Below are 13,468 nucleotides of genomic sequence, written 5' to 3'. Positions count from 1 at the left end.
CTGCATGCAGCTGATTTCACCACTTTGGCTTCACAACTTATTCCCTTCTCCTGTCCCCTTGGTTCCAGGCCATGCAAGGGGTTTGCTCCCCTTTTATCCCCTATTCCCCTGTCATGTACTTTCTTCTAACCCAGTCCTTCACACTGCCTTGTTCACAAAAGTTAACAGGGATTGGGTTTAGACTGGTGCAACCTTGCTGGATTGAAGGGTTATAAAGGCTTTGTGCCATGGGAGAAGCTATCATAAAGCTCAGAAAAATGTTTATAGTGGAATTCACAGAATGTTTACTCTTACAATGACACAATACTGCAACTCCTTCTCAGGGATATTTATTGGGCATAGGGAAAAAACACCCTCAGAGACTCTGGCCTGGAAATAAAAAGCGTCCTCACCATGCTTGCCTGCTGCCTCAAGCCCTGTAGGTGCCAGTTCTGAACACCTGACACCAATGGGCACTAATCATCCAAAAGCTTACGGACACCTCATCCAGACAGCCAGAGGAAAGATAATTGCTGGCTTTACCAACTCTGACCCCCTGGAACACAAATCCCAGGGACTGTGTGCTCAGCCCCTTTCCGTGGTGTTCTTCTGCCTACTCTGTTTCTCTTCTTCACTCTCGCAGAACAGAGTCCAGCTGAAGCATTATAAACTGCTTCTTCCACAGCATTGCTGCAAGCTTGTACCAGCCCAGTGCTGAACAGCCTGTCAGGTCTTAGGAATGGCTTGAGACCACACACAGGAATCGTGGCACTACCGTCACGAACAAAAGCAGCCCCAAGACAAGCTGTTTCTTCTCCATTTTTTTCTTCTCTTCTTGGGAGATTTGTTTCATCTTAGACAGAATGTAGAGGCGGGCCCCAGCAACAACTCAAAACCATCCTATTGATCTCTTTCCCCAGAGAGAACAGTTAGCATCATTTATGAAAACTGCCAGACAGTGATTTTTCTCTGGAATCAAGAAACTTGGTAAGAAAGTCTTATAAATTTTCAATGCTTTACTTTTTTGTCATTTTATTTTCCATGTGATGAGAGAGTACTAAAATTTGGCTGGTGGCTGTTTCTGAAGGGAATCACTAGAAAAAGACTCATCGGAAAACCTGCAGAGACTACACAAGCGTTTGATGCTGTTAACAGCAACCTCTTATCCAAGAGCCTCTTTTTTCCCTGTCAGCCTAAACACATGGTGTTTGCTCCACAGGCTCTGTTCTTTCTTCCCTAGCCTCACTCACCGCTCTGCTTTGCCCTACCACAGCATCAGACTCCAGAAGGGTGCCAGAATATCCTTTGTTATGGCATGAGATTAGGCTCAGGTCCAGGGTCGCCATTCCCCAGTTGCCCAGCGGGAACACACAGCCTTCCAGGCAAAATCCTTTGTGCCGGCACAGCGCTCACAGCTTGCTCCCAGCAGATTGTACCTCTGCTTGCCACCAGCACCCAGAGTTTTTCCACCCTGCAGTGTCAGGAAGGTCAGCAGGTGGAAAGGGGGACAGAATAGATTCAGAGTGAGGTCTGCTTGGTTTGAAAGGCTTCCTCCCTGACACAACACAGCCATTTCAAACCCCTGTGGATGCATTTGACAAAGAAAGCGCTGTGAGCTCCAAGCATGCAGGATGCAGAGATGCGAGAGCTCATGGAATTGAGGCATGCGCTGAGGACAGGCAGAACAGACACCTAGCTGTTATCGGCACAGTTCCTTGCTCCTCTAAATGGGCTGAGGCAGAAGTTTCTGTGTTTAATGGCCAGCATTTCACACAAGGTCAGGCTAGACAGCAACAGGACTCCTGAGGCCTGTTTGCAGATACAAACCCATGTGCTCCAGGGTTCTCAGAACCACACAAGTGCAGCCCTGCATTCCCTTTACCAGACACTCATTTTGCTGAGAAATGCTCTACGCCGTCCCATCTCACCTGGATCTGGGCACTTCCAGTGGGCTGCTTCCAATCCTTAGGAAGTTATCAGAATGGGTTGATGAGGAGGAGCTGGAGGACTTGACTTCAACCATCCCTGTGGAAGGCAGCCTGTCTTCAGACTGCTGTGTCCTGCTCCAGAGCACAGCTTGTGGCGATGATGCACAGCTCTTCCTCCTGTGGGATGGAGGACTTGGGTGAGAAAGCTGGCTTTCCCCATGTACTTCAACTAGGAAGTCATTCCGCAACAGGCTGGATTTTACCACAGCAACTACAAGCTCTTGTTCCCAGTGAACCTGCCCTCCTCCCGCCCAAGGAACCATGAGTCCTGGGTAACCGCTCAGTGATGGGGTACACTGAGCTCAACCCATCTTAGCCCATTCTTTTATAGATCACCATCCACATGACCTGGAAATCAGAGACAGGAGAATGCATTAGCCCACACACATACCGCAATTGCTTTGTTTAGTCTAGCTGTAAAAATGCCTCAATGAAGGGGCCTCTCAGCAGGGAAAGACCATTTCAATCTGCTTTAAACTCTACAAAGTGTATCAGCTGAGGCGCTCAGCCCAGGTGGGCGTTCATGTGCACTGATGAGGGTGACAGGGACACACCACCAGTGTTATTTTGGCTTTTAGTGATTCCCTTATGGTACCACTGACCAACACTTCTGACTGTGTGCTTAGAGCTGACAGTCACTCCAGATATAGGTGCGTTTCCGTCCTCTCCCTGTCTGTGCTGACAGGCCAGAAGTGCTCTGGCTTCTTTTGTAGACAGCACCTTCAGAGTCAGGCACGATTCACTGTCCATTGCTGCAGCAGGCCTTAGCTCACATACCATCCAGCTACATGCCAAACAAGCACACATATTTGGGACTAATTCACATCACTGCTGCTCCATGTTCAGAAGACTTTCTTTCTTACAGCAGCTTTTTTTCCTGGAAGAGTCCCAAGAATTTTTCCCCTTCCAAAACCACAGTGAATTGGACAAAGACCCACCTATGTACACAAGTAAAAAGGAAAAGTCTAAAGAAAACAAACTCAAGGAGGAAAGATGCTGTTCTTCCTGGAATTTGGAAGGGCATCTCAGCTTTGACTGAGATCTCGAGCACTGTCAGCAAGTGTAGCTAAAGACAGGCTCATTGTACAGTGGAAAGCATGATATCCTCTCTTCATTTCTTGAAGTGTGTCCACCCTCAAACATCACACCACAGCCTCTTTCAAGCATTATTCATCTCACGTTATCATAGCTGCCAACATCTCCAAGCACAGCCTGCAGAAACAGGCTTGTACAGCTAAAAACCAAATGCCTCTCCCTGCAAGGAGACCTCAAGGCCACCTGTTCTCAGGACAACACAATGAAGCACATTCCCTCCTCTCCCCACTCACGCTACGCACGGCCCAACTCACCAGCTTGCAGCAAGCCCTACCTGTTCTCCAGACTACACAGCCACAACAGCCTGCAGCAAGACATCTGTGACCAGTCCCCTCACTAAGCACTCATGGCAAGGCTCACAACCTTCCCTTCCCCAAGCTCACGCCCACAGCATGGGCCCAAACCATCCCTGTGGTAGCAGCAGCTAGCCCCAACAAAGCCTGATGTCTCCAACAGGAATGAAAGCAAATCAGAGTTAGAAAACACATCACAAAATCAAGCCCTGATACACACAAGTGCAGCAGATCTCTTCCAGCATGCTCTAGCCACTTCACATCTTGTGAAAACCACGTGTAGGTTTTGTGCTCCAGGATCTAGTCTGTATGTCCCGAGCACTCAGAGCAACGTAAATGCTTCCAGTTTACTACCCTGCAGCCAGGCAAGTGGAAAGTTGTTCTCTACTTGCTGCAGTCACTTTGCTGTGGATAGGTAGGCTCTGTGTGTTAAAGAGGACTCTGTGCTGCTCACTTGGCAAACCCAGTTTGGGACTCCCCGTCTCCATTTTGTGATTCTGCAGGAAGATTCTCTGTTCCCCTCTTCAGCATTTTATAAGTTGAATCACAATGTGCTTTAGAAAGGCTGCTGCCACTAGCATGGCTGCAGGCTCAGTCCCAGAGGACTTCCAACTGCCTCCAGCACAACCCAGATTTAATTTAAAATAATTGCAATATAAAATAGCATCTTCACATGTGCTGAGGGAGAGGAGAGAAAAATTAAACTGAGAGGGGCAACCCTACAGCAAGGTTCTGAAATCCCCAAACAGCATCAGAAACTCCACAAGCAAGCACAATGCCCGTCCCAGAGCAGCGGAGTTGCCAGACACCTTCCCCAGTCCCCACTTCCAGACAGCCACCTGCATCCCTATGTGACTATCAATAGGGAGTACTGAGAATTTCATATTCTCCCCCAGAAGTACCTCTAAGCAGCACTGCAGGCAGCAACCTGCTTTCAGCTCACACGCCTCGTGCTGTTAGAGGGGCTAAAGTTTAGAGGGGATTCTTGCCCACCCAGCCCACCTACCACTAACTGCAGACACTCCCCTGCATCATCTCTTCTATAAACTGATTAAGCTTCATTCTAGGGCAGCTAAACTGTCTCCACCTTTCCCTGGCGAGGCTGCTGCCAAATGTAATTTTTCTGGTAGTTTGGAACCATCTTTTAAAAGTAATGAAAACCTTTCTGGATGAAGTTTAACAGTGAAACTGGTGAAAATGAAACAAAGCTGCTTTACTCTCATCAGGGGACAAACTTCAGCAGCATCCCCACAGAAGCCTGACAGTCTTTGACATGGGGTGGTCTCCAATTTTTGGTGCAGAAGTTCTGTAGCACAAGTTGCAGCAAAGCCTCTGACAGCCAAATTCCTCCCTCCACTGTAAGGAACCCATGCCACAGAGAGCAGACCTGGAGGGTGAGGGACTTCAGAAATATCTTTTCTACTATGCTCAGAGCCTGCCCCTTTTGTTCTGCACCCCTCTGAGCGGTTATCTCCTCACCATGCTGCTTGAGCCTGTGCTCCTGCTGGCATCAGCTCCACTGCTTCATAGGTGAAGCTCCCAGCTGCTCCAGGGGAACTTTCCATCCCCAGGGAGAAGTCACTGCTCAGACTTGTGGTGCTGCCTCGGTCCCTCTGCTCTAGAGAAAAGAAAACAGAGCTACCTGAAGACCAGCTTGGTCTTGCTCACTTTCTCTCCCTTTAAGCAATACACCTCCCACGTGCCCTGAGGCCACGTTCTTGTGAGGCCCCAAGGGAAGCACACCCATTTGTAGTCACCTTGATGCTGGGAACCCAAGCCCCCAAGCGATCAACCGTTACCAGCACCCAGGGGTGCTGATGCTTGGCAGCAGCACTCACTGAGCATGCAGATCTCTTCCAGCGTGAAGCCGGGTGGCAAACTCTTCCTTCTGTGGAAAGAAAGACAAAGTTACTTCAGCCACACTTCAGGGCTGCATGGAGGCTGGCCATAGCCAGATCTCTGCAGCACACAGTGGATCAGAGCAGTGGGGAGTTAGAGCTGTGCAGGGGCAGAGGGGAGGGTATGGGGCCAGTGTACAGTATCTGACTCTCCTAACAGTCCCAGCCCACACACCCTGTGCTTTGAGAGGGTGCAAACAGGCTGCAGGCAGACATGTGCTTATTCAGAGCTTCCAGGGTGGACTCTGTTTCTTTCTGCCCCTCCTGAAATAGGAAGGGGTTAATGTTTAGCAGTCTGTTAAAAACCATCCACCCCGCTCCCCCCAGCAGTGCCTGACAGAGCTTGCTGCGCAGCCTGCTTGAGCCAGAGCACACATCTCTGGGTTCATCCGTGCTAAAGCAGCCACGGACAGTCATTAAGCAGACAGCACATTTCAGCATGGACAGTTTTTCAGAGCACAACGTGGCACCTCACAAGCCTCGGCCCCGTTTTGCAGCCTTCAGAGTGCAGAATAAATTAAAGAAAACTGGGCCAGGACACCAGGGCTTCCATCTCCCCAAAGGAACAGCACTAACAAGCTCCCTGGCTCTGTAGCCCATGCAGCAGCAGGCACAGGCTCCTTACCTCTGCGACTTCACAGCAGAGAACTCCTCAGAGGTGATGTGCTTCAGAAAATTGAAGCAGAAAAAGAAAATCTGAGCAAAGGGAAAGAGAAGAGTGGTTCAGGAATGAACCCGAGGCTCCATGCAGCCTCTTATCTTGGTGGGGAGGTGCTGGCAGGAAGGAGATAGCAAGAAATCTGCAGCTACCAGCCTCCAACGCACCATGGACTGCCACCATCCCATCCTGGGCCTTCTCTTACACGTTAAACTGACCCTCTGTTCCCTGCCACGGGGAGGCCCAGAAAGGAAGGTGCATGACAAGTCTCCTTATCAATGCCTTGCACATTCCGCAAGCGCACGGCAGGTACTTATGCCATCAGTGCCGAATGGAAAAGAGATGGCCCCCAGCAGCTGCCTATACACCCAGGTAAGCAGCAAACCCAGCAGGACTAGCAGGGTTAGAGCTGCATGCTCCACCTCGGCACCACAGCTGTATCACAGCTGGAAGCATGTGGTACCTGCAGCGACTGTGGTCTTGTGCCCTGCCACACACCAGTCTGCTCTGCGGCATTCACCCCACTGTGCCTCTGCCACCCCACCTACCTGCACAGAGCTGAGCCCTTCTCCTCCTGCAGTGAGGAGCAGGGAGTGCTAGAGACAGCCATGCACCCCCTCTCCTGTTGCAGCTACCGGCTCTGCCCTTGGCTAAGCAGGCACCAGAGCAGAGCAGAGCTGCCAGGCACGAGCCAGCAGAGGTCTGGGAAAGGAATGAATGGGAGGAACGATACTAATACAGGGGTGCTGGATCCCTGAAAGATGGAAAATAGGCCAGTGTCCTGGCTCTGCTGTTCAGAGGCAGGGGATTCCCTAGTGAGGTGAGAGTCTGAGGAGCAGGGGATTAGCAACAGGGTTAGACATAACCCCCAGCTCATGATTTCTATCCAAAAATGATATTGCAGTGTACTGCAACTATAGTCAGAACAATGATTTTTTGCTGTTAAACAGTGAAAGGTTTGAAAAGAATTAGTTCCATTAATCTTACCTGCCTCCCAGACCCATCTGTGCACCCACAGATATGCTCTGCCAAATACACACACTGGAACCAGCACAAGCTGCTTCACGAGCCCGCTATGACATGCAAGCCACATGCAGCTGCAGCACCCAGGCAGGAGGGCTGGCACTCAGGACAAGCACACAAGGCTATACAGCTTTATTTCCAACCTCCCAGGAGTCACACGCCTTAAGCATCCTTTCTCATTGCTGAGCTGAATAGCAAGTCCTAGCACCCATTCACCAGGGGCCTGAACACTAATGGCACAGCAGGGGAACTGGCAGGACTGACACCCACCAAACAAACTGTAGGCTGAGAGAAAAGCATTCCCACACCTTATGCATCAAGAAGTGACAGGGCAAGGCTTCTACCTCATATTTCCAGCGCCTGAACAATCTTTTTAGAGCCCAGCCAGACCACTGATATTACCAGAAGCAGGCAGTGAATGCTGCTACCGTAAACAAGTACCCTGAGAACAAAAAGCAGTGCTCAGCCACTGCCCCAGACCAGACACTCACCTCTTCTCCTTTACTGAGTCGATCGACTAACATGTGCCTGGGAAGAGAGCAAGGGAAGCTCAGTCACACATTGGAAGCCACAATCAGCAGAAGAGCACAAGCTATCAAGAATGACCAGATATTTGAGGCTCCAGGTCAAAAAAGGCATCAGCCCCTCTTGTCACACAGCTCACTGGGAGCTGCCCCAACATCCACCTTTGGTTGTGAGCAAACGCTAAAGATGACCCCCTGAAGGCTTCTCCCCTGCTGCGCAGGGATGCGTATGTCAGTAAAACTTAGTGTGCCTACCCAAAGAGAAACCAGTCATAGGCCACTGTCAGATAGAGAATCTCAGACGGCTCCAGGGACGTGTGGATCAGCCCATCCTGCAAAGCAAATAAGGACAGCCTTCAGGCAGCAGCCCTGGGGATCGGGACTTGGGAATTCATGATCTACTGAAAATTCTCATGGTGATCCAAGATGACCAGCTTGCTCTACCTGCCCATGATACCGTGTCTGATGGCAAGACAGCACGTTGGGCTCCACATCAAAGCCAATCAAGACCCTCTCTGAAGCCAAGATAGTCAAAAGGAATATTAACTGCTCCACTGCCACTTACTGGTGACACAGTCATTCACCCTCCAAGCAATCACCCCCAGAAGCAGAGCAGGTCATCCAGGTACTCACAGCCCATAAGGAGAGGCGCAATAAGGAGATGAAGAGAGGAGTTCGATCCCAGCCGGATATACAGTGCACCAGGAGCCCGCTGTCATCTGTTCCAGGCAGAGGTAGGAAGGAGAAGGAAAAAAAGGATGTTGCAACAAGACCAATGACTTTTCTTTATGGCACACCTGTAGAGACAAGCTACCCCCCGTCCCCACAGCCCAGGCTCAAGAGTAGAGCTCAGCCACCAAGCCAGAACATTTTGTCTTGAATACGGCAGCTAACAAATTGCTCAGCATGTCCTGGGTTGTCAGCAGCCCTAGCTGATGTGCGGTCCTGGTCCTGACAGCTGCTCAGGACATGAAGTCACTAGGTATGAACATCACTTTGCTACCCAGAACATACACTTACCCCGTTGCAACCCACTATCACCATCTATCCCCCCATCAGAGAGAAACATGCTCCAACTGAACACTTTTTCATTCTCAACAACCTTCCTACTGATACACATTGAGCAGAGGCACACACAGGGCACAACTACCATGCTCTCCAGAAAATTCATAGTGTGTCCCAACACAACTACTGCAGGAGTGTCTGTAGTTGGCCATGCTGGCAGAGCCAGCCATAGCTCCATCTATCCAACAGTGCTCAGAGGGAAGAGGATGCCAACATAAAGCAGTACACCCCCACTCAAGGATTTGGGGTGGCCGTGATGACAGAGTGTGAAAGGGGCTCTTAAATAGGCACCTAATGAGACCCCGGGTTCGGGGGCACAAAATACAGATGACCAGTAAAATAAGAGCAAGAGTCAACAAGCAGAGGAACAAATGTTTCTTCTTTTCAGCTTTAAAGCAGTAAAACTTTAGGTAAAGTGTTCAGATATCCCTCCACCCTTGGGAAGAGAGGGTCTTCAACGGAGCAGCAAGTCCCTCTCTAAGAGGGGAGCTGGAGCCCTGAGATGCTAGGACCACAGCCTGTTTTGAAAGGAGAGAAGTGAAGCACTCTATAGAGAGCTTTCTATAAAGAGTGGCACTAATACCATCTGCTGTTCTTCTGAAGACAGCGACTGCTCCAGTTAGACCGCTGGGAGCAAGGAGTTTGCCTTACCATCACTATTGATGATGGAGATCAGCAGCTTCAGGTAATTCTGTGTCTGTTGCACAAGGTCCCAGCTCTGCAGAAAGAGAAATGTTGATGGTAAGGGTCTGCCCACAGCAAAAGGCTGTTCTGCAGTTCAGAGCCCACCATGCTCTTGGCTTCTTTATCCAGAATAAGAGCAAAGCAAAAATAACCCTGTCGCCATTCCTGAGAGTGACAGACTCACTTGGTGCTCTAATCAATCCCCCCATCCTCTACAAAAGGCTCTCTGGGATAAGAGACCAGGCAGGAAAAAAAAAAAAAAAAATAAAAGACCACCTCTCCTGTCTGCCTGGCTGGCACAGAACCTGCTTGCCTGCAGCCCCAAAGCTCCAAGCAGACCATGCTCAGAGAGATTAATGTGAGCCAGCAAACACCTGTGGAGCACTGACCCAGTTCTGCAGCCCCCCTGCATGCGTGCACTTTACCAAATGGCTCAGCAGCCATGTTACAGCTGTGTATGTGATGCAAGTAACACGATGGGGTGAGCAGACCAAGGTCAGCAGTTCGTTCCCACAACCCAAGCACTTTGCTCAAAACTCTCAGGCTCTTGTAAAAGGCCGCAGCAGGCTGCCTGCAGAGGGCTGACCCACTCCCAGCTGCTCCAGACAGGCACTGGACTTCTGCAGTAACGCCCAAGTAGCAGCAGCACCACAGAAGGGCTCTGAACTCAGAGACCTCCAGCACTACAGGAGATGCAGGTGAGAAACATCAGAACAAGCTCAAGCATGCCACTCTCGACTGCTGTGTCCTGAAAAGATGCAGAGAATTTCAGCGGGCTGATCAAAGCCAGAACTAGCTCAAGGAAAATAGGATAGCACCGGCAACAAAAAAGCAAGGAGAGAGACACGTTTCACTGTAACAATGTTAGTGGTATAAGTGACATCTGACCACCAGCAATAGAATGCCTGCTGTATGCTTGCATGCATGCACATGTGCGTGTAACCACACTTCAGACTACTGTCAGAAAAAGAACATATTGCTCTGCCGTGAAGCCTGCACAGCAACAAAAGAGTAGGGAAATGGGGAACACACTCAGCCTGGGGCAGAAAAACACATACTTCCAAAGTCTTTTATCTGTCCAATTCAACCCAATCTCGTGCTTATGCCAGAAGGAATCATCTAATCATCCAGTCTGATCTCTCTATACCACAAACCAGAAAGTTTTGTTCAGTTGCTCCAAATACAGACTGAAGCTTGCACTTGGCAACATCTCTGCCCAGAAAAACACCTCAACTAGGGGTGACAGTTCATCACTCCTTTAGCAGCATGTTCCAACAGATCATCCTCACAAATAACATGCAAGACTACTTTTCTTTATTTGAAGGTCTGATTTCAGACTGCAGATATTGCTTCCTGTGCAGCTTTTCTTCCCCAGATTGAAGAGTGCTTTAGAATTAGTATTTTCTCCCTGAAAATGTACTTACACATTAATCAAGTCAACCCTCCATCACCTCTGTGATTAGCTTAACAGACTGAGAACTTCAGCTTTAAGTGAAGCACCTTCTCCAGTCTTCAGACCATTTCTGCATCTATTTATTACACTCGCTTCAATTTTTAATATCCTTTCAAAAATACTGGCTGCTCAGTTTTCTAGTTCAACAAGTTTCTAGCCATAAACAAGCTGTGGTCCCATTAGCTCTGCTTCAACACTGCAAGCTACTTTTCTGCGATTCTGCTTATGTTGGCACTTAAACATTATTTACATCACTGACTGAGAAACACTCGCTCAGCACGGGCAGCTCTGCTAGTTGTGCTGCTTCCAGCCACAGAGCATAGGAGCGTAACACACTCCAGTATAGTCAATCATCACAAAACCTAGGGGGACTGGTAGGTCCACTGATGCGTGAAATGGAGCACACTAATCAGCAGTATAAGGGGATGCTCCCTGGTATGAACAGACAAAGGTAAACCTTGAAGTTTGGGCAAACATAAGAGTTCAATTATCATTTGCGATACTGTCACCATAATAACGAATGGAGACATGCTATAGTCAATTATGATTTTCGACTCTCCTCTCATAGGACAGGTACCTTGCACACCCATGAAGAAGGTGCCTTGTCACTTGGCTACTGCTCACATAAGGGAAGGCTGATCTCTCCGGGACTCTCCACAGCCAAGGAAGTCTGCCCACTGCAGGCACATGCCTAGCTAAGACTGTGAACAAGTAATACTGCTTTCCGTTTGCTGGTATGTTCCTTACCTTTGTTACTGACATACCTCCCTAATGAATTGCAAGCTTTACGCAAACTACAGAAAAAGGTTTGACGTTACAGTCAGCTGCCTCGGGACACACCAAGCCAGTAAGCTTTTGGGTAGAGGATTTCCACTGCTATTCTGATCAATCAAGTCCGCAGACCCACTCCCACTGGGATGATATGAAGTGAGCCAGATGCAACAGGAGCAAGTCAGACTTCAAATCTTTACTGAACCTTCCTGACTGAATCTCTGACCTCCCACAGAGACACCTGTTTTGCTCACCTGGTACTCGCTCCAATCAATGTTCAGAGATTGGGTCAGAGAGACTGGGATACTTAATGGAGCATCTACATAATCCTGAAAAAAACCCAAACACAACTGGTCAGAGAAAACCCATGGCTTGAAGGCAGTGAGTTCCAGAAAAAACAAAACAACAAATGCCAAATGGTGCATCTAGGAAAAAGCACCTCAGCAGAGCATCTTTAAATGCAAAAACCTGCAGTGGAAAGAATTAACTCACAGCCTCTTAGAAGGCCTAGTGGACAAGAGGAGCTCGTCTGTGCTCCCAAAAGTGAAAGCCAGGGACAAGGCATGTTAATTTCTGAATTCCTGTAGGGCTGCTCCACTCAACCATCTCCCTCAGCAGGAGACAGAATACAAAGACAGAACTGAGAAAAGAGGCTATCAATAAGATATCAAATTCAAAATCAGGAGCAACCCATACCTCCCATGAAAGGTCAAGCATCCTGGACTTTAGGAGAACAATTCATTTATTTTACATACGCATTTTACAATGAATGAGTAATTCAGTACATCCACTATCTGCTTTGTTTGTCCTGTTGGTTTCCTCCTTGTGATCAGAAAGAAGCACATGACACATACACCATGGCTCAGGAACCCTGAGGCAAGACTTAAACCCAGTAAAGCCCATAGCTCTCCATTTTGTAACATCCATGTACCTGTTTCCAGTTAAATATAAGACCTTCAGCTGTGTAATCCCGGTCTTTGTACTCCTTAAAAAATTCACAGCCTGCAAGGAAAAGAAATAAAGAACAACTGTTCAGCTAACTGATACCTAAAAACTAAAGTGCCCTGTGGGACTGGAAGTGCTGGAAGCCCTGGGCTCCAGAGCACCAACTCAATGAAAACTGCTGCCTGCAGGAAGAGAAGAGCAGTAATCATCAGTACAGTGTGCAGCACGGCCTCCCAGCAGCGACAACCCAGAGCACTCAGCAGTGAACACACTCACACAGCAAAGGGCAAACCCCAAACACACAGCAAATGGGGAGTTTGAGGGACTGATTTCATTTTTTCCCAAACAAGAGGTTTCACCAAGGAGTTACGCTTTCCAGGGCCACTGGCTTTTGCACAGATCTAAGGCATCAGCCTGGCACGCTGAGTGAGAAGGAACCAGCAAAAGGAGGTGTTGGCAGAGCCCTGGGGAAAGCCAGCTTTCACAGTGCATCTGCTGCAGGTAACATGAAAGGGCTCTGTCAGAGGTGGCTGTGATTTCTCTCACATTTAAGTCTCCTCTTTCAAACACGCGAATTGCCCTATCTGAAGGAAACAGGTACATAACCACTTCCAAGGCTTCCCCCCAAGCCCTTCCCTGCTGAAGTTTGTCCTTTGGCTCTGTTCTTCTCAAACAACTATTTGAAGTCTCTGCAGCAAACTGCAGTCACTTAGTCACAGCTGAGCAGCACCATTAGCACTGCGGCTGCCTGCAGGCTACACGAAACACCTCTCCCAATGTGGTGTGTATGCCCCAGCAGCGCCACAGTGCCCACATTACCAAGACACTCCTGTGTCAGGCACTGAACACGTGCAATGATTCCGACCCTGCAAGTCACCAGTAACTCCAACGGTGAAAAAAAAAAAAAATCTTTGTGCAAAGACAGGACTAGCCCTCAAAAACACAGAGTCAAGAAGCAATCTGTCAGTTGAGATTTAACTCCAATTAAACAACGGCTTAAAGCAGAGAATGGGGGATTATGGCAGTAAGTAATGGCATCTACAAATGCCAACTATCAGTCAAATGCAAGAGAGGGTTTCTGCACTGGAGAGC

General features: G+C 48.8%; 1 protein-coding gene across 1 annotated transcript in view; it reads right to left on the bottom strand.

The window, feature by feature from the left end:
- Positions 1–13,468, bottom strand: part of MTMR14 (myotubularin related protein 14) — a 33,157-nt gene that overhangs the window by 9,449 nt on the left and 10,240 nt on the right. The window contains exons 8-17 of the mRNA XM_059823007.1: positions 12,363–12,433; positions 11,686–11,760; positions 9,175–9,241; positions 8,092–8,177; positions 7,714–7,790; positions 7,426–7,462; positions 5,879–5,949; positions 5,194–5,243; positions 4,835–4,973; positions 1,908–2,084 (exon numbers count right to left, since the gene is read on the bottom strand). Of these exons, the coding sequence (XP_059678990.1) occupies positions 1,908–2,084; positions 4,835–4,973; positions 5,194–5,243; positions 5,879–5,949; positions 7,426–7,462; positions 7,714–7,790; positions 8,092–8,177; positions 9,175–9,241; positions 11,686–11,760; positions 12,363–12,433 (850 nt within the window). The remainder of the gene's footprint in view (positions 1–1,907; positions 2,085–4,834; positions 4,974–5,193; positions 5,244–5,878; positions 5,950–7,425; positions 7,463–7,713; positions 7,791–8,091; positions 8,178–9,174; positions 9,242–11,685; positions 11,761–12,362; positions 12,434–13,468) is intronic.

This window comes from Gavia stellata, chromosome 12, assembly GCF_030936135.1.
Source record: "Gavia stellata isolate bGavSte3 chromosome 12, bGavSte3.hap2, whole genome shotgun sequence".
Lineage (NCBI taxonomy): Eukaryota > Metazoa > Chordata > Aves > Gaviiformes > Gaviidae > Gavia > Gavia stellata.
The sequence above is the reverse complement of the archived record's forward strand: the minus strand, read 5'-3'. Positions and strand labels throughout refer to the sequence as shown.